Source organism: Osmerus eperlanus, chromosome 1 (assembly GCF_963692335.1).
Source record: "Osmerus eperlanus chromosome 1, fOsmEpe2.1, whole genome shotgun sequence".
Classification (NCBI taxonomy): Eukaryota; Metazoa; Chordata; class Actinopteri; order Osmeriformes; family Osmeridae; genus Osmerus; species Osmerus eperlanus.
In genome coordinates, this window is record NC_085018.1 from 21,359,504 (window position 1) to 21,376,481 (window position 16,978).

At 41.4% G+C, this 16,978-nt stretch overlaps 3 protein-coding genes across 4 annotated transcripts in view; 1 reads left to right on the forward strand and 2 right to left on the reverse strand.

The window, feature by feature from the left end:
- The window catches only part of LOC134026887 (ataxin-7), a 14,389-nt gene extending 12,936 nt beyond the window's left edge, over positions 1-1,453 (reverse strand). The window contains 3 exon segments of the mRNA XM_062469911.1: positions 1,006-1,074; positions 1,245-1,296; positions 1,298-1,453. Of these exon segments, the coding sequence (XP_062325895.1) occupies positions 1,006-1,074; positions 1,245-1,296; positions 1,298-1,453 (277 nt within the window).
- Positions 1,454-6,512: 5,059 nt separating this feature from the next.
- thoc7 (THO complex 7) lies at positions 6,513-8,786 on the forward strand. Its single transcript, XM_062469947.1, has 8 exons — positions 6,513-6,609; positions 6,981-7,101; positions 7,546-7,673; positions 7,756-7,842; positions 7,957-8,014; positions 8,160-8,226; positions 8,400-8,469; positions 8,576-8,786. The coding sequence occupies exons 1-8, from the start codon at positions 6,591-6,593 to the stop codon at positions 8,635-8,637; spliced, it is 612 nt and encodes a 203-aa protein (XP_062325931.1). The 5' UTR covers positions 6,513-6,590; the 3' UTR covers positions 8,638-8,786.
- Positions 8,787-8,853: 67 nt separating this feature from the next.
- LOC134026892 (interferon-induced GTP-binding protein Mx1-like) lies at positions 8,854-13,537 on the reverse strand. 2 transcript variants are annotated; one of them, XM_062469925.1, is made up of 13 exons: positions 13,385-13,537; positions 13,066-13,292; positions 12,434-12,571; positions 12,135-12,289; positions 11,799-11,937; positions 11,368-11,566; positions 10,824-10,902; positions 10,590-10,712; positions 10,361-10,502; positions 10,072-10,230; positions 9,851-9,927; positions 9,534-9,776; positions 8,854-9,383 (listed from the first exon to the last, which is right to left on the reverse strand). In XM_062469925.1, the coding sequence occupies exons 2-13, from the start codon at positions 13,250-13,252 to the stop codon at positions 9,159-9,161; spliced, it is 1,866 nt and encodes a 621-aa protein (XP_062325909.1). In that variant the 5' UTR covers positions 13,253-13,292; positions 13,385-13,537; the 3' UTR covers positions 8,854-9,158. The 2 variants fall into 2 exon arrangements, with proteins under 2 accessions (XP_062325909.1, XP_062325918.1); XM_062469934.1 differs by lacking the exon at positions 13,385-13,537 and having other exon boundaries at positions 13,066-13,369.
- Positions 13,538-16,978: the final 3,441 nt, after the last annotated feature.

A 16,978-nucleotide genomic window follows, 5' to 3' on the forward strand; every position in this document is an offset into this window, starting at 1 on the left:
CAATGACAAATGCAACGTTAGATAAGTGCCCTGACAAGTAGGTTTAGACATAACCCTTTTCTTTACATCAGGGGAAGTGCTTACTCTTGTTAGAATCACGTGTTGGCTACATTCTAGATAGGACAACACTGGAGTGAGACAGAAATCACATGTTGAACCTCAAAGGCCTTTCATCCATTTCCTGTGTCCCCTCTGCCGCCTTGACAACATGTAGGGAAGATACCATAGAGGACGATACCACAGAGGAAGATACCACAGATGAAGCTCATCCAGTGTGTTTTTGAGGAGACAAATGGACATTATTTGGAAGATGCTGTTGAGACTGTTCGGGGCTGTTAAGAGTTTTGTTAAGATTCTGAGTCCTTGCTTTCCTGCCACGAGGGAAATACTGTTATTCAAAAGTACTTGACCAAAACCTTTAAAAGACCAACTTCTCATCAAAATATGGAGAAAGCACTTTGAGAAACGTGGAGAAGACAGTTTTGTAATGTAAGTGTTAACATTCTAATTTAAAAATGTGTATGATGAGTAACTCAGGAAAGAATGAATCATGTTGGCTCAACAAATTGTATGAATGAAGGATGTGTCTTTTAGTAGAACATATTGAACTGGTACAAAATGACTTAATTGATTTGAACATATTAGTGTCGTCTTAGCCATCATTATAACTGTTGTCACTAGATAGATGCCACACCCAAATTAATATTGATGGAAGTGACAGAAGTAAATGGATACAATATTTATCTGATTAAGAGCTAGCATGTTCTTCACCTCTACTGTCTAAACATCCAGTGCCTTCCTAAAGCAAACATGCAGATTTCCCCAAACTAAAGACTTTATAAATTATGTAATTTATTAAGCAGACTAGCATTATTTTGTCAATGTAGTTGTGCACTTGTCTTAAAAGGGGAGAACAAGGTTTGGGCTGGTGCATGCGAAGTATGTGTGCATACCACCAGAACCCAAAACACACCTTGGATTTGACCTAGAGAGGGAAGCACTCACCGTCTCTGCACAACCGCATGGCTTCTCGATTTTTCCCGAACTCTTTAAAACTTTCCTCCGATTCAGCACCTAAAGGGAGTGATTGGACACAAATAAATAGTTGCACTTGCTTGCTCGTGCTGTTGCTACCAGTAGCGTTTCTTCCTATTCCCTAAACTGCACGCAATCGGCTGAAAAAGCTCGCGGTCATCGGGCATGTCTCGCTTCTACACACACATCCTTGGCGGGCAGTCACTCACCGTCGTTGCCGTGTAGTTTGGCAGCATCGACCCAGTTGCTCCAAGGCTGTCCCCAACATTATTTCTGGACTAGGTAGGGATCTGCGCTCCGCAACAGTCGCCATTGCTGTGGAGCTTTCTCCCCGCTGGATCTGCTGCTGTTGCAGCTTCAGCTGCCTGGCCGCTCTGCGCTGCTCCCCCCTGACGTCATCATCGGCCCTTTCCGACATTTTTTTCCGCTACAATGTAACAAAAAAGCAGCTCGGCGGTTAAGGGTGGTGTACGCGGAATTCCTTCATTGATTTTTAAGAACAAACGAATGTTTAACTCCCACCAAAATCTGTAGTCGGTGGCTAGGCGGGGACGAGCATTACTGTAGGCTACTGAAAGCATTGGGGTTTTTTTTCTCACAATTGTGGCAGAAACAGCGGCGTTCCCTCTATGCATTATGGCAATCGCAGATATAAGTGATACAACTTTAAGGAGGAAACGCTAACTTATCCTTCTCCCTGAGCATACGAGACATTCTTAAATAATATATTTTTAAGACGTTATGGATTGATTGGAGGCAAAGGAATTAATTATACCTTTTACTGACATTTTTTTGCTTTTGGGATTCCATATTTCATAGCGTCCTTGGCTTAGCTTCTCAAAAAATGTCCAACTACATTTGCATATCCCATGATGCCTTCAATATTATCCATCTATCCAAAAGGATACCATATTATTGTGCATCCTTTTAACTAGGTACCTCGAATCACATTTCTTACAACCTTTCATGTCGTTTATGGATGAAATTCCTATGAGTATAATCATGTTATTGGGAACATTTCTCACAAAGACGTGGGAATAAAGTTGGCATCCCTTCATGGATGAAAGCATTCCATAACTTCTTTCCACATTCTCATTTTACCACTTACTCTTTCAAAATTATATTTTAAAATATATGAATTGTATACAGTTTGCATCTAGTTTTTAAAGTTATCTGGGTGTTTGTTGAAAACAATCAGGTCACTTCTTTCATATCTCTCAGTATCATATACCTTAAAACCATGCAATCCCGCTGAAGCCATTGTGAAGTGTTTTGTAAAGATAAAATACTGGTCCGTGGAAGCAAGTGACTGCATGATTAATTTAAGCATGCGTTTGTGGTTAGAGAGATAGCAAGGTACATGTATGTAAGCCGGTCTAACCAAATCAGTTTTTATCTGCACATCCCTTTTGATGCTATGATATAACTTTGCGGACGCTCGTCTGAGACCTGACCTACACCCTGTGAAGACAAAAAAAGAAGGGTGCATCTTCTTCAAACACAGAGGATATGCACCTGGTGTTAATGGGCAGTAAGATATCATGTCTTATGGAACTCACTAAAAAGCACTAATACAGTATTTTTGACAAATGCAGAACGTCTTATGTAAGGAAGCTAAAGTAGACCAGTGAAAGGGAAAAAAGTTTACAAATCCCCAATATATATTATCAATACAGAAGAAACTATTTCAAAAACTGGGCAGGGTGGACATGATTTGTGATGATCATGGGGATGCAGTGCAGCCGTGTTGGTTTGGGGGGTAGATCTGAAGAGGTGCTGATAAATGCCAAGTTCCAAGAGCAACTTTTCATTTCAATATTGCTAATGATATTCATTATATAATGATAAGCAGTGAATGGTTTCAATAATTCTTCTAAAGATCAATGCACCAACTGCCTACTTGTTCTTATAACAAATTCAACTGACTACACATTACATAATACTGATACACTGTATGTATGGGGGGGGGGGGGGGGGGGGGGCTGTCTTGAGCTTATACGTTTTCCCAATGTTTTGAAAAGAAAATATATACTAGCCGGAAGGACCCATCAGAACGTTCTGATACCATGGAGTAGGCATATTTGGGCTGAAATGATCTGCAACCAGGGTGTGTGGCAGGCCAGATGTCATGTTGGCGCCATGCGGTAAGCCTAGTCTCTGCATGGCCTGCTGGCTCGATCCATCTCCGCCATGATGGCCGAGGGTGAGTGGTGGTGCTGGTTCTCTGCCTTCTAGAACACTCAGCCGGTACCGTTCTAGAACACTCAGCCGATACCGTTCTAGAACACTCAGCCGATACCGTTCTAGAACACTCAGCCGGTACCGTTCTAGAACACTCAGCCTATACCGTTCTAGAACACTCAGCCGATACCGTTCTAGAACACTCAGCCGGTATCGGTCTAGAACACTCAGCCGATACCGTTCTAGGACACTCAGCCAGTACCGCTGCTGACAACTAATGATGAGGTCGTCCAGGAGGGTGGCGCTGAGTACTGAACAAAACTAAAACACACAAGGTAGTAGCAAGAGGGTACAAGTTTAAAGCTTATGGATATAGGCTTGTGTCCAATATTAATTTCCACCTACAGCACTCTCCTTACGGTGAAACCGTTAACCTGACCTGCACTCAATTAAAGCAAATGTCTTCATCCCCTTGCCGACCTTGTTATTTAGGTTCTCGCTTGGTTTCAATCTTCCCAGTGCGACGTGTGTGCTCTACTTTGGAACCACCAGTAGCAACACCCCTTTAGGTGAATCAACAGCAGTTGTTTAGATTGACCAGGCTAGAATCCACAAGTAAGACAATGTTCAAAAAGATGGTCTGTAGGTTGGCTAACAAAACTCATTCATAAAACATTCCTATTTCTAAACAACTAGATACATTCTCACCCTTTCCCTGTCATACACAGCAAGGTCTCGGGCCCAACTGGGTTTTTTAAACACAGACTGAAAAGTCTTTAGAAATATTGTACAGGTAACGTATAATGATGGTGTGTAACGTCAATACACACCATCCCTTGCTCTACCATACCTTGTCAAATGTGAAAAGGGAACTCAATCTTCTCTCAATCAGTAGATCCTCATCCGTTTGCGTGATCACCGGCCGTTAATCTCGAAAGATCTGGGGGAGAAAACACATAACAGATATTCAGAGGGGGAAAAGCCTGTATTAAGTTGATTGTTTTCCTTCTTGTCTGATGGTGCATGCCTAATCACAGTTCAAGGAGTAATGGTGTTGTCATTCTAGGAAACACTAGCTCCTATGCCTGCTGAGGGATGTGACTGACTGCCTACCAGGCTGACGAGCTCTTTGGTTTGGTTGGCAGCTCTGGCTGCACCAGCTAACACATGAGCAATTTACGGAGCTCCTCGCCACTGCACAGTAATCCAATCAGCAATATCCCTAGTTAACCACTCCAGAGCTATTCAGTTTGCAGCCCAATAATCCCTTTCAAAGATTACACAAAAAACAACAACATCAATGATTCAATCTAGAAAAGATTACGATTACAATGAGACAAATTTTGGGGTGGTTGTTATGTAGGTAATGTGGAAAAATATCTTCAAGGATCACTATCCTTTACTATAGTCTTAAATTACATATTAAATATAGGTGGTATTATACATGCCAACATACAATCAAATGTTTAACCTTGTTTATTTAATTTAACCTTGTGTATTTTATTTAGGCCTACATCTGCGACACTTCATTATAGATGTAGGCCTACAGCCGTGACATTTACTTGTTACAAGAATGTAGGGGAATGTCCTGTATAGGTGTTGGAATGAGGGAATAGACTAAACTTGAGACACTTAATTGTCTATTGCCTACTCAGCAGTAAGCAGGCTGCATTTCTGATCAAAATATATTTTTCTGGAATGTCTCACTTCGAATTAATACAAGTGAGCATACTCATACATTGGCCTAGCCCAAGCCAACTGAAGAATAGCCCAAATCTGTGTTGATGCCACACCTCTAGGGTAGAAAGCCTAGATACTGTAGATCTTAGTTGGAGGTAGGACCAATGATTGGAATGTTGCCATTTTATGTCATAAACCTTAAACGTTACAATACACAATACAATTACAATACAACTGGCTTCTGAACAGCAGCCTTTGTCAGCTACTACCATACAGTGGTTATCCCACCATTCTGCCCTTCAGTAAAGAACCTAATTTGTGCCAAGGGCACTGTCCTGAGACCATCCTAGCGCTCCTCTAATGTGTGTGAGTCTGGAGCAATACAGGAGTAGAGCAGAAAATAAAAATGATAGACTGTGATTACTGATTGAAGTGGTAACCCAACTGGTCCAAGTGTTGTAGATAATACGTTATTATTGTATGCACCATTCTGCCATAGTAAATTCCTTGTTTGTGTAAACTTACTTGCTGAATAAAGCTGATTCTGATCTTGGTGTAGCTTGTAGCTTGGTGCAGATTCTGAAACTGGGTTTCAGAATTGTAAAACCCTACTCTTGTACGAGTACATCTACTGTACCCTTGACCATAACAACTTCTGGGCACAAAGGTGCACTCAAAATCATAGCTAGTGTTTTTCTTTGATTCAGCTGCTGGCTCTCCACGTGCATTCATCTTCTTAAACTTTGACATTAAGATGCACAAGTTATTGAACTACACTGGTCAGTGCTTACGTTACGGTAGCGAACCACATCAAAACTACACTAAGTAGGGAGACTTAAGATAGCTACAGTAGCTTAGCTAACTTATGTGACCCGACATAATTGAAACGCACAATTTAACATTACACAACACAGTTTCGATCACACTCTATAAAACATGTAAAAAATACAACAATACACACTAAATAGTAAATACAGTTGTGCGTGGGGTAGGGTATTACTGTCTGATGGTCTGTCACTCGAGGAGTGTCTAGCTCGGGTAGCTAGCTGCAATAGTTGGCTAACGCGTTAGCTAGTGCTAGCCTTTTGCCAGCCATGTCTAGAAGCTGTCAAAGCATAGCTCAGCAGAAGTCATTAACACCCGCTGTGTAAATATAAAAGATCTGCTCTTACCACGGTCCTGGTCGCTGGAGGTGCAAATGTGACTCCAGACAGAGACAAATCAGTTGAGTGAGGTGGATATCAAAGAACGAAGATTGTGAAAAATAACGAATGCAATGTTCACTGACTGTGGAGGTCTTCACCAGGTGCTTCCATGTCTGTTTACCAGACTGCATTCTGGGACCCAGACGTCACTTAACCAACACGCACGCACGTCGTTGCTTTTTTCCAGGACAACTGTTTTTGTATTGAAGTATTTACTAAATTGGACAGTTATGATTATTTAAAGGGGATGCTGTTCATCTTTTTGACGAAGACATGAGCAACCACAGTTCAGGAGTTTCACGTTGTCAAACAGAGCTGTCAAATATGCCTGCTGACCAATCAGTGCTGTCCTTTTTAGAGGCGGGGCCAAGGAGGTTCCACAGAGGAAGTAGGAAGATTCAGAATTTTGATTTTGGGTGGGCATTTCCGCTAATACCAATAAAGTTTTATTAAAAGAAACAAATCGTCTGTTTGCCACACGGTACGCAAATGGGGGCTGTTACAGATGGTAAGATTTGTGTTCATTGGTGTTTTTTGTAGCCGATCTACGTTTGTTTTTAACCGTATCCTTGTCGATACATATTTACACATCTATCTAACCAGTTATTTGAGGGGTGTCCACTCACAAACGTGTTGAACAGCTAACTAACCTTTTGCTAGCTACACATATGGTGCGTTCGTTTAAACCGGCCCTTGTGCAATGGGTAGGCGCACCGCATAATTAGCGTGGAACAAAATGAATTGAGGTGCTGCATTTTATTTCTCCATGGGATCAGATGTAAGCATACAGTTAACGTTCTGTTAACTTTTGCGCAAATCTTATACGTGGTTTAACAGCTATCCTACATTTTGCATGCAAAATCTATCCGGTTTTCTTAGATGAAGTTATCCGGAAACGTCTTCTCATTGATGGAGACGGAGCTGGAGATGACCGGCGCATCAATGTACTCCTAAAGAGTTTCACGAAGTGGTGCAACTCATCTGGGTCACCGGAGGATGGGTACGTTTTGCTTTTAACCCTTGTGCTGCCTTCGGGTCACATGACCCAAAGGTTCATAACGAATCATTGTTGTGTTTACCCAATTTTACCCAATACAAAAACAACTAAAAATAATTTTCTTTTAACCTTTGCAATGTAGGGGGTCTGAGAAAGCCCAACGGTTAAAAGAAAATGCTTTACTTTGTTTCTGTATGTGGTAAAGTTGTCGCAATACGACGGTGGGTCACAATGACTGATGGGTCAGAATGTCCCGAAGATAACACAAGGGTTAAACTAAACTTTGACATAATTGAGCGACAATCCTCTGAGCTGTGTAACTAACAGTGACTAGTCTAGGCCGCCTGCGATAAGATCAGTCTTATCTCACAACTGTAAGCTATACTCAGTACTCCGTACCATGCTTTGTGTAAATGATATCTTAAGTTAAAGTGTCTGTAACTGCAGATTTACACAATACCAGCGGATGTTGAGCACATTGGCACAGTGTGAATTCTCAATGGGTAAGACTTTGCTGGTTTATGACATGAACCTCCGAGAGATGGAAAACTATGAGAAAATCTACACAGACATAGGTAAGTTATCATGACTTAAGTCAATTGTCTATCAAAACATGTATTTGTTTAACCTTATTCCAATTTGACAAACATTTTATAGAGGAAAATATCACATCTGCGCATGAAAAAATATCGGAGTGCAAAAAAGAAATACTGAGAGCAAAGCGAATACGAAAGAATCGGCAAGGTGAGAGGCTGCGCACTGCATCAGTGGACGTTTGTCAAACATTTGTTGATGTAATTATTGGTGTTGCATTGTATGATTTACAGCTTTGCACATTGTTCTGTGGTTATCTTTCAGAATATGATGCTCTGGCAAAGGTTATCCAGCAGCATCCAGATCGTCATGAAACGCTGAAGTGAGTGTAGGGTTGTAATGAAATTCACAACTGAGATCTGATCCCAACTGAATGTTGTTTTATGTTTTGATGCCTACATTAGCTTGAATACCAGTGTTATAATGTACTGATGTTTTTTTATGTGACATTTTTCCTTTCACCACAGACAGTTGGAGGCCCTTGACAAAGAACTCCAGCAACTGTCCCACATCAAAGAGAATGTGGAGGACAAGGTGAGCTTCGTTTTGGACTTCACGCCTGTGCCGACTTACGCTATCTAAGTTAATGTCTGTCGTTGGCACCTTCCATCCTATTCATCAAAATGTTTTTGAGGAAAAGGCGGCTACTCATGCTTTTCAGATAAAACCGTGAGCTTTCATCATCTTTTCCCATCTATCTCTTTCAGTTGGAGTTGAGGAAGAAGCAGTTCCACGTTCTCCTCAGTACCATCCAGGAACTGCAGCAAACACTAGAGAGTATGAACACAAATCACTACCACTTCTAACACCCCGAGATGACTACTCTGAATGACGTAGTATTGATACAATCCCTGTTAAATATGTGTCTGTTTTCCATTTATAGATGACGAGAAATCGGAGAACTATGATATTCAGGAGTCAAGTCCCATGGAGAACGGGGATTGAAAGTGTTGTAATCATCAATGTAATGAATGAGTCATGTACTACTAGTATGTCACTCTATGGTTTTCATTTGAAAGATATGAAACCGAATTTTATTGAGTTTCAAATTTTTTATAACATGTATTTTTGATGAATAAAGTTTGTCACTTGAAGATATGTAAAAAATGTTCAGATGCTTTGTAGTTTTGTGAGTAGAAATGATGGGAAGCAAGCTTGGACTACAAAGGTATTAATTTATTTAATGGACCAATATATTATTTTGGTAATCAATGGGATTAGTTCCAAAGATTGTTTCTAAACCTTTTTAAACGATCAACAGTAGATGGTGACTTCAAGCAGTGTTTTAAGTAAACTGTACTAACTGAAGTGATATAGTTTGTATGTTCCCAACTAAACCAATATAAGATACAAGTAGACTGATTCAGAGCAAAATATAAAAAAACCATTTTAAATGAATTTTTGCGTTGCCAGACGTGACATTAAAGGGTAAACCTCATGTCGTCCCTATCCCTTTGCTCACACACCTAGAACTCCACCAGGTAGCTGCGTGCCTGCATCAGACGCTTGAGGCGACTATGCAATGCCATCCTCTTGCTGCCAATGTCAAAGTCCTCCTTCAGCAGTGTCTCCATGTTCTCCCTGTCCTGCAGAATATGCAACAGCTCCCTCTGCAGCTGAGAGGCTGACTCTTGGAGCATCATGTAGCGGATCATCATAGGGATCTGATCAGCCAGGCGCTGACTCGCAATCTGGTGAGGCGGTGCAGAGGAAAGGATCTTGGTGACTGTACACTTGTAAATCCCTGGGCATTCCTTGCCCTTTAACATAACTCAACATGCTATTTTCATGTGGGAAATATAGTGAGTGACTTGATAACCTTTCTGCAGACTGGTACTTACATGGTAGTAAGACTTCAGATGCAGCATCATCTCATGCAGGGAGGCCTTGTTGTCTAAAGGGTAGAGAACATGTGTACTGAAATTGATTTCCTCCTCCTCCTCCTTCTCCTCCTTCTTTCTTTCACTCAGGCTGTAGCTGTAGGTGCTGTCCTGGGTGTAAACTATCAGCTCCATCTTGAACTGGGTCCTGATCATAGTCTCAGCTGTGGACTCCTTCTCCTGCTTGATGGCCTCAATCTTAGTCTGCAGAACAACCAGCCAATAAGTGACAGTACAGTAAATGTACCATCTTGTAACTACAGAGATGTTGACTGTACCTTTGCCATTTTCAGAAGGTTTGGGAAGCCTGTGAAGTTGCTTTGAGCCAGCTGTATGAATTCCTTCCTCACAGCATCTACAGGAGTAAATATTAGGTGGATTTATATATTTGAAATTATTTCACACATTAGCCAAACAGGCTGTCTCACGGCTCCATGTGACCTTTGCTTAGGAGCCTATAATGTAGTAGGCCTACACACCAACAGCACATATACTGCACCTGATATGTCCTTCAGCTTCTTGACTGCAGGTTCTTCCAGTTGTTTAATCTGGTCCTTCACTATCACCTCAAAGGTCTTGTAGTTTATGAACCCTGGAAGCTCTCTGCCTCGGTACTTCCACTCATAGTCAGCCACCTCTTTTTCAATCTTTTTATTAACTGCAATATGGTCCAAACAAGGAATTGTATTCAATTTATAAAAAATGTGTCATTTGTGTCAACGCTCTCCCACCCAGATATCTACATTTTGAGATGTGTTTTGAGGAGCACAGCAAGCTGTTTAACTTACAGTTCACTCCTGAGTGGTCCAGGTGGGCTTTCCACCTCCCAAACTCTTTTCTGAGGATGGAGAAGATGTTCAGGCGGCCTCCACTGTTTAGCTCCTCACCCGTGGTCAGGCTGATGGCATCCTGAGTGAATGCTGTCACTTTCTAAAATCCAAAATGAAAAAAGAAAGAACAGTGGTTTTATTAACCACCTCAATGATGTGGTTAATGGTAGACTGTGAGCTTACTTACATCAATGAGGAAGTAGAGGCGTTCTGCTGCACCAGAGGGGGGGCCAGAGCCATACCTCTCCAGCTCCAGGTGGGTGTCCGCAAGCTTGGCTTCAATCTGCTCCTCCAGTCGGGGCAGGGATCTCTATAGAACACAGGACAGTGACATTTACATTCATACTGGAGGAGGAGCTCAGGAAAGTTTAAGATCCACAAATGGACTCTGTCAAGTGAAATGTTGGAAATGGGAAATTACCTCGATGTGGTGCACCAGTTCCAAGGTTAGTTTCTCTGCCAGCTTAGGAATGGTGGCATGGCCTTCATTGTAAAGTGTGCTATAGCAGGAAGTGTTGAAGAATTACAGACACAACATCAAAGGTGCCACACCTTGCCAAACAGGAAAAACAGTTGCTTTAAAAAGCATTAAGATGATATGGGCCAATAGAGGGCGCTCATCCAGAAATGTATGGCACAGCAAATACGAGTGGCACCAAACAAACACTAATCAGACTCTGTAATCTAATCATGCATACTGTACCTTCTATCTGAGCACATTAGGGCTGAAACCAATACTAATTTATCTATCCATTAATCTGCTGATTATTTTCTTGAAACATAAAATGTGAAAGAAGTTGTTTTTAATGTCATAGAGCCTTAAGTGACATCATCACAATTCTTAGTATATTAAGGTTTAGCCATGGTACTGCATCTGATGAAAATTAAACCTATAATGTCAGAAAACTAAAGTGTCTTTCAATGCTGTCAGCTATAATAACGCAAGTGAAAGTTGTGGGACTGACCTAAGATGGGCATGCTCCATGAAGAAGGCCTTCTCTCTCTCTGTGGCCTCTGGCAGTGATACACGGTCCATAATTTCCTTCTGGCCTCGGCACTTGACGATCATGTAGCCCTTAGCCAAGGGAATCACCATGTTATGAACTATGTCCAGAACTGTCTCCTCCGTGCCTTTATCAACCAGGTCAGGCTTGGTCAGAATGCCTGTAGAATGGTGCACATATAACACACATACACCGTCACAGCCAATCAATTAATAAATATATCTGAATAAATATAATTATGCAAAGCTACCAATGACAGTTTATATGACTCTATTCTATGGAATTTGCATTATTATACTTGATTTTTAAATCCCAGTTAGCAGCTGATAATAAGAAAAACATCATGGGGAAACAACCACTAATGGGGAAATCATTTGCTAGTCATAATTTACCTAAGGTCCTTTCCCCTTCAGGGTCCACTTCCTGTGCCATCTTCAAAGCCTCTGTTGTAGCTATGTCAACATTGCATGGCACGACAACCAAGCTGATCGTCTCCTGCTTGGTGATGAACTTCCTTATCAGCCTCTTGATCTGAAAACATATAACATATAAGTCTAATAGAGGCTTACCAGCATAACTTGATTGTGTGTCAACACGTGATTCTGCTACCTGATTGTGTCAACTTTGGTCTAGGAAATCGTCTAAGAAAGATTTTGGCTTAACTGTCTAGGACAACCATAAGAGATTGGCTTGCCAATGGCAACATATTCAAGAAGTGACATGCGCACCTGGTCCCCAATGTTTTCAGGCTGGCCCTTGACAGCGACCCTGGCAATGCCAGGCAAGTCTATAAGGGTGAGGTCTGGGACGTCAGGGGAGGCGATCTCCAGGCTGATGAGGTCATCGCTGATGCCCACTCCCACACCTGCCATCTCATCCTGGGCTGGAGGGGGACGCAAGCATAAAGAACACAAGGATCACTAAGACCAGGAAAAGTCCTGTGCACAGCCATGCTGCACTTTATATGGTGCTGTTTTGTTTTTCATTCATATTTGTTATCCATTATAGCCAGTAAGAATAACCTCACCTTCCCGAATTCTCTTCTCCACCTCCGAGGGGTCATCTATCTCCAGCTCATGGTCCTGGTAGCTGATCTTTCCATGCCACTCTTCTCCCTCTCTCCTCCTTTTCATTTTAAGCTCAAGAGGACATCTTGTCACAATACCTTTGGGCAAAAGAACCAAACGAAAGAAGAGACGAAAGTTAGTTTGTATAAACTGTTTCTAGTAGTGCGGTATGAAATCATATATATATCGCACTACTAGAAAGGGTGCGGTCCATCAGGACCAAAACCTCACGCCACAAGAACAGTTTCTTTACTTCTGCTACCAGCCTTATTAACAAGGCCCCAAACTGACACCTACTCTTTGTCCCTTTACCTCATACACTCTGTCACTTGATAACATATTCAGTATTATTTTTTTCTATATTATTTTATTTATCGTATTTTATAAAGCCCCAGTATTTTATTTTGTTGTACATTTTCGACATTTTGTTCATTATGTTTAAATATTCACTGTATGCACCTGCCCACCAAAGTAAATTCCTTGTTTGTGACCACTTTCTTGGCGATTAAACACGATTCTGATTCTGATAACAACTGTGTGATTTATAGGCTATCTCTACATGTTTTCTACACAACGTGTTCATACACCTTACCACTTCCTCTTGGTAAAGCCACTCCGGACAGCGCCTCCAACACAGAGCTCTTCCCCGAACTCTGGTCTCCAATCACGGCGATGGCTGGTAGTGCAAGGTCCTTCTCGACGCCCAGAGTGCGCAAAGAGTCGATAAGGTCGATGCAGGGACGCACCTTCTCCTCGTATTGTTGATTGAGCGTGTTCATAGTTACCTTTGTTTGACAATTTCGCTTAAGCCTGGGAAACCTATACGTTTTTAAAAAAAGGTGATCTATTTAACTAGCCCTATAATATTATTGTGTTTCTATCCTATTAGTAAGTTTATGAAGGCTACTTACCCAAATTACCAATGCGGCTGCCGGTTATGTCCAGAATGATGATGATTAGAAAGGATCAGTAAAGCTAGACTCATGCACATCTCATCTCTGGCAAACCTTTGAAGAAATTCACTGTTCGACAGTCCTATATGAGGAGAGGTTTACGGGGAAATCGAATCTTAAGGAAAACGAAACCATAAATGTAACTTACGTTACCTCCTCCAGTACACAAACAATGTGGGGCAAACAAGGACTCAACTGATTTAGGATCCTCAGTGTCCTGAGTAAAAGCCCTTAAGAATCCCATTTGGGGAAAGTTTAGAGAAAGACCCAGATATAGCCTATTCATACGCCTATTCATTCTTTTTCTCACGTGAATAGGGTAAAGATTTTTACCTTTAGATATCACCATGAACATTACTGAGTTGAGTACTTACATCAAGACAAAACATTTATTACAGTTTTTTTGTAATTGTTAACATGGGAAAAAGCTGCATAATCTAATTAGGTACGTGCTAATTTGCATAAATACCACAACAGATCTAAACGTTGGGTATAGCCAGGTGAAAATGTCTTGTTGAATCTAGTTGACATATAACAGTAAAAGACTTAATGTTAAGGTCTGAATGGAACCCATTTAAGATAACCATGAGCATTAATACATAGAGGCAGGAAGAAACCAGCCGTTATTAATTATTATTGCAGAGATGGGGTTTAGGGCTGGGTCGTTTCACCAATAATAGTCGTACCACAGCTCAACACACATCCAGATGTTCCCAATAAATTGTAGTTGATCACCAGGTATGTTTTATTAATGTAGGTTGAATAATCCATGTAGGGGAAACAAAAGGAAATCTTTCTTACCTGAGTGACAGCTTAGTGACAGTTGATTGAGAGTTGAGTGGACCTTGAATGAATGACTGAATCTCTGCCCCTTATGGTAACATTTGTTTGCCTCTATAGTCTTTTACTGTAAGATGTCAACAAGATTCTACGAGAGATTTTTACCTGGCTATATCCAATGTTTAGATATGTTGTGGTATTTATGCAAATTAGCACATTAGCACAACATTATTATGCAGCGTTTGCTCATGTTACCCCCCCCCAAAAAGTAAAAAATGGTAATACTATTATTACAAAAATATATAATTTTTGTGTTGTGACTTAATGACCAAGGACAAATGAGGGTCCCCCTGAGATTAGACCAGTTGAGAACCAGAAGCTCTAATGTTCGAGGCCTACGTTGGCATACAAGCAAAGGCATTTCCCTCTTGGTCTAACAGACATTATGTATTCGTTTTTACATGTTACTGTAAGACATGAATTGTCCCTTTAAATATTGTAACATCATCAAGGAACATAAAGTGAAAGCCAAAGCTACATTGAACTAATTTAAAAATGGAATCTCCAAATTTAGGTTATCTGAATATAGAATCGGATCAGACGTTTGGGTGGTTCTACAGTGCAGCTCTATGGATGTTTGGAAGCAGATCGGATGTGACAGTGAGACTGATGATGAAGAGCAGGAAGTCTTCCAGAGCGATGTTCTTCTCTCCATCTGCCTCCAACTCCCCAAAGATCTCCTTGTATCTTGGTTTCATCTCTTGACCCTGCAAGAAAGGTTTAGAGGTATTTAAGATTCAGCTAAGCTATTAGGCCACACATATTAAACACACATTGAGATTCAGTATTCCAAACCTTTATAAATGCCTCCAAAATACTTTGATAAAAAACATATCAAATAATGTGTGTGTTTTGGCGGGGCAGTGTGATGGCCTAGCAGAAAGCATCCCTCTCCTGTGACAGAGAGAAGATGCTAACAGAGTTCATTTCTCTTTACCAGTGGAGCTGACACACTAACAGCCCACAAAAGACAAACCTGAGAAATATGCAGTACACACCTACCAACACAAGGGGACCCTCTTGCTCACCAGAAAGGGTTTACATTTGAAAGAAAGACCAATATGATCCAAGTAAGTTTGCTCCTGACCAGCATCAGGGTAGCCACAGCACAGCCACTGCATGAGTAAAGGCCTGTGCTGGAATATCTGCATGTTCTCCCAGGTTAAAGCCTCTTTACCCTGGTGAAGGCCTGGAAGTGTCAGTAACAGGTCCCGGACCCCAGCTCTGCTGAGTCTGCCATCCTGCTCTGAGGTGTAGAAAACCAGAACCAAGGTGGCCACAGCCCTTTCCAAGTCACCAGAACCAACCAGAGCTATGGAGAGATACAGAGAGAAATATTAGGAGAGAGAATCAGAGAGCAAAAAAGTGCGAATCAGAGAGCAATTTTGGGGGGAATTGCAGGTGTGTGTGTGTGTGTGTGTGTGTGAGAGAGTGGCTGTGACTATGGTTTGCAGGAAGGAGAATCAAAATAGAAGAGTTTGTAGAGTTTGTTTTGTATGTGATTAGGGTTCCCAGTCAACAGAGTATCTCTCAAAACCATGCAAGGTTTTTTACTTTAAATGTTGATTACAAATGTGACTCCCTCTATTTCATTTATGTCATTGCAAATTATCGTCGCATTTGCCTCTGCGTTTGTACCTTCAATGGAGGATAGCTGTTTTTCTGTTGCAACCCTGTTTGAACAAGTTAGGAGCAGAAGGCATTTAGAATACCAGTGTTACCAGTGTATCCAGTACACTAAACATAACTGATCACAGTCACACAAATACATACAGGACAGGGGATTGTACAGTTTTCACATTGTCTTTATGTTATTATCATTCAGTCAATGTTCTGTACCTTTTTCGTGAGTTGTTGTAAGTTGTAGTTGCCATTGTTTTGCTGTTATTGTTTTCCGTTGATGGTGATCCACCCATTATTATCCACCTGGATTTATGTTACTTGGCAACAGGTACACACACACACAACATTGAAGCTATGAAAGTCCTTGGACATGGACGCCTATCACGACTGGGATTGATTTAATTGAATAACTCTGAAATTCAAGTGAGTAGTTTTGATAATCAGCATCACATTCTCAAATTAAATAGATTACAACAGTCAGATCGCTTTCATTCCTCAGCCTGGTGGGAAGAACTGGGTCAGCACAACAGCAAGGCATTGTTGCAGATTGATAGAACATTGGCTCCTAGTGGTTAGACACTGACTGCTTTCTTATTCAGATTGTTTACCATGTCCTGGTGTGGGTTTGTGATGGTTTGTTTATTGTTTGCTTGCTGGTATTCCTCTGGATCATCCGTTTTCACGACCCATTCATAAATATAATGTGGCAGACGGCATGCTAGGGCAATGGGCCTGTTCTCTTAGTAAGTCCTACACAGTGTAAATATTACCATTGGTGGTACATTTTGAACATTCTCATTTGAGACACATCTATGGTCGTACTTAACACACCGTTAAAGGGAAACGAAGGGCAGCTAAGCCGCCTGCTCAGTGTATGGGGCACATAGCATCCGAACATCTACCTGACAGATGCTTACAGACCAGGGAATGGCTCCCATGTTACCATGGCAACCATGCTGCTGTGTGCTGGTTGGGTGGGTGGGGGGAGGGGGGCTGAGGGAGTGATAAGCTGTGCCTAGGACATTGGGTCATGGGTCATGGGTCAGGGTAGAGCTTTAAAGGATGACTTGGGTACCATGATGTAGTGTC

Coding starts and splice junctions, on each gene's coding strand:
- LOC134026892 (XM_062469925.1), bottom strand. CDS start 13,252: ATGAACACGCTCAATCAACAATACGAGGAGAAGGTGCGTCCCTGCATC. Junction 12,290..12,433: donor GGAGAAGAGAATTCGGGAAG/GTGAGGTTATTC, acceptor GTCCCCCTCCAG/CCCAGGATGAGATGGCAGGT. Junction 11,567..11,798: donor TGAAGGGGAAAGGACCTTAG/GTAAATTATGAC, acceptor ACCATTCTACAG/GCATTCTGACCAAGCCTGAC.
- thoc7 (XM_062469947.1), top strand. Junction 7,843..7,956: donor AATACGAAAGAATCGGCAAG/GTGAGAGGCTGC, acceptor GTTATCTTTCAG/AATATGATGCTCTGGCAAAG. Junction 8,470..8,575: donor ACTGCAGCAAACACTAGAGA/GTATGAACACAA, acceptor TTCCATTTATAG/ATGACGAGAAATCGGAGAAC.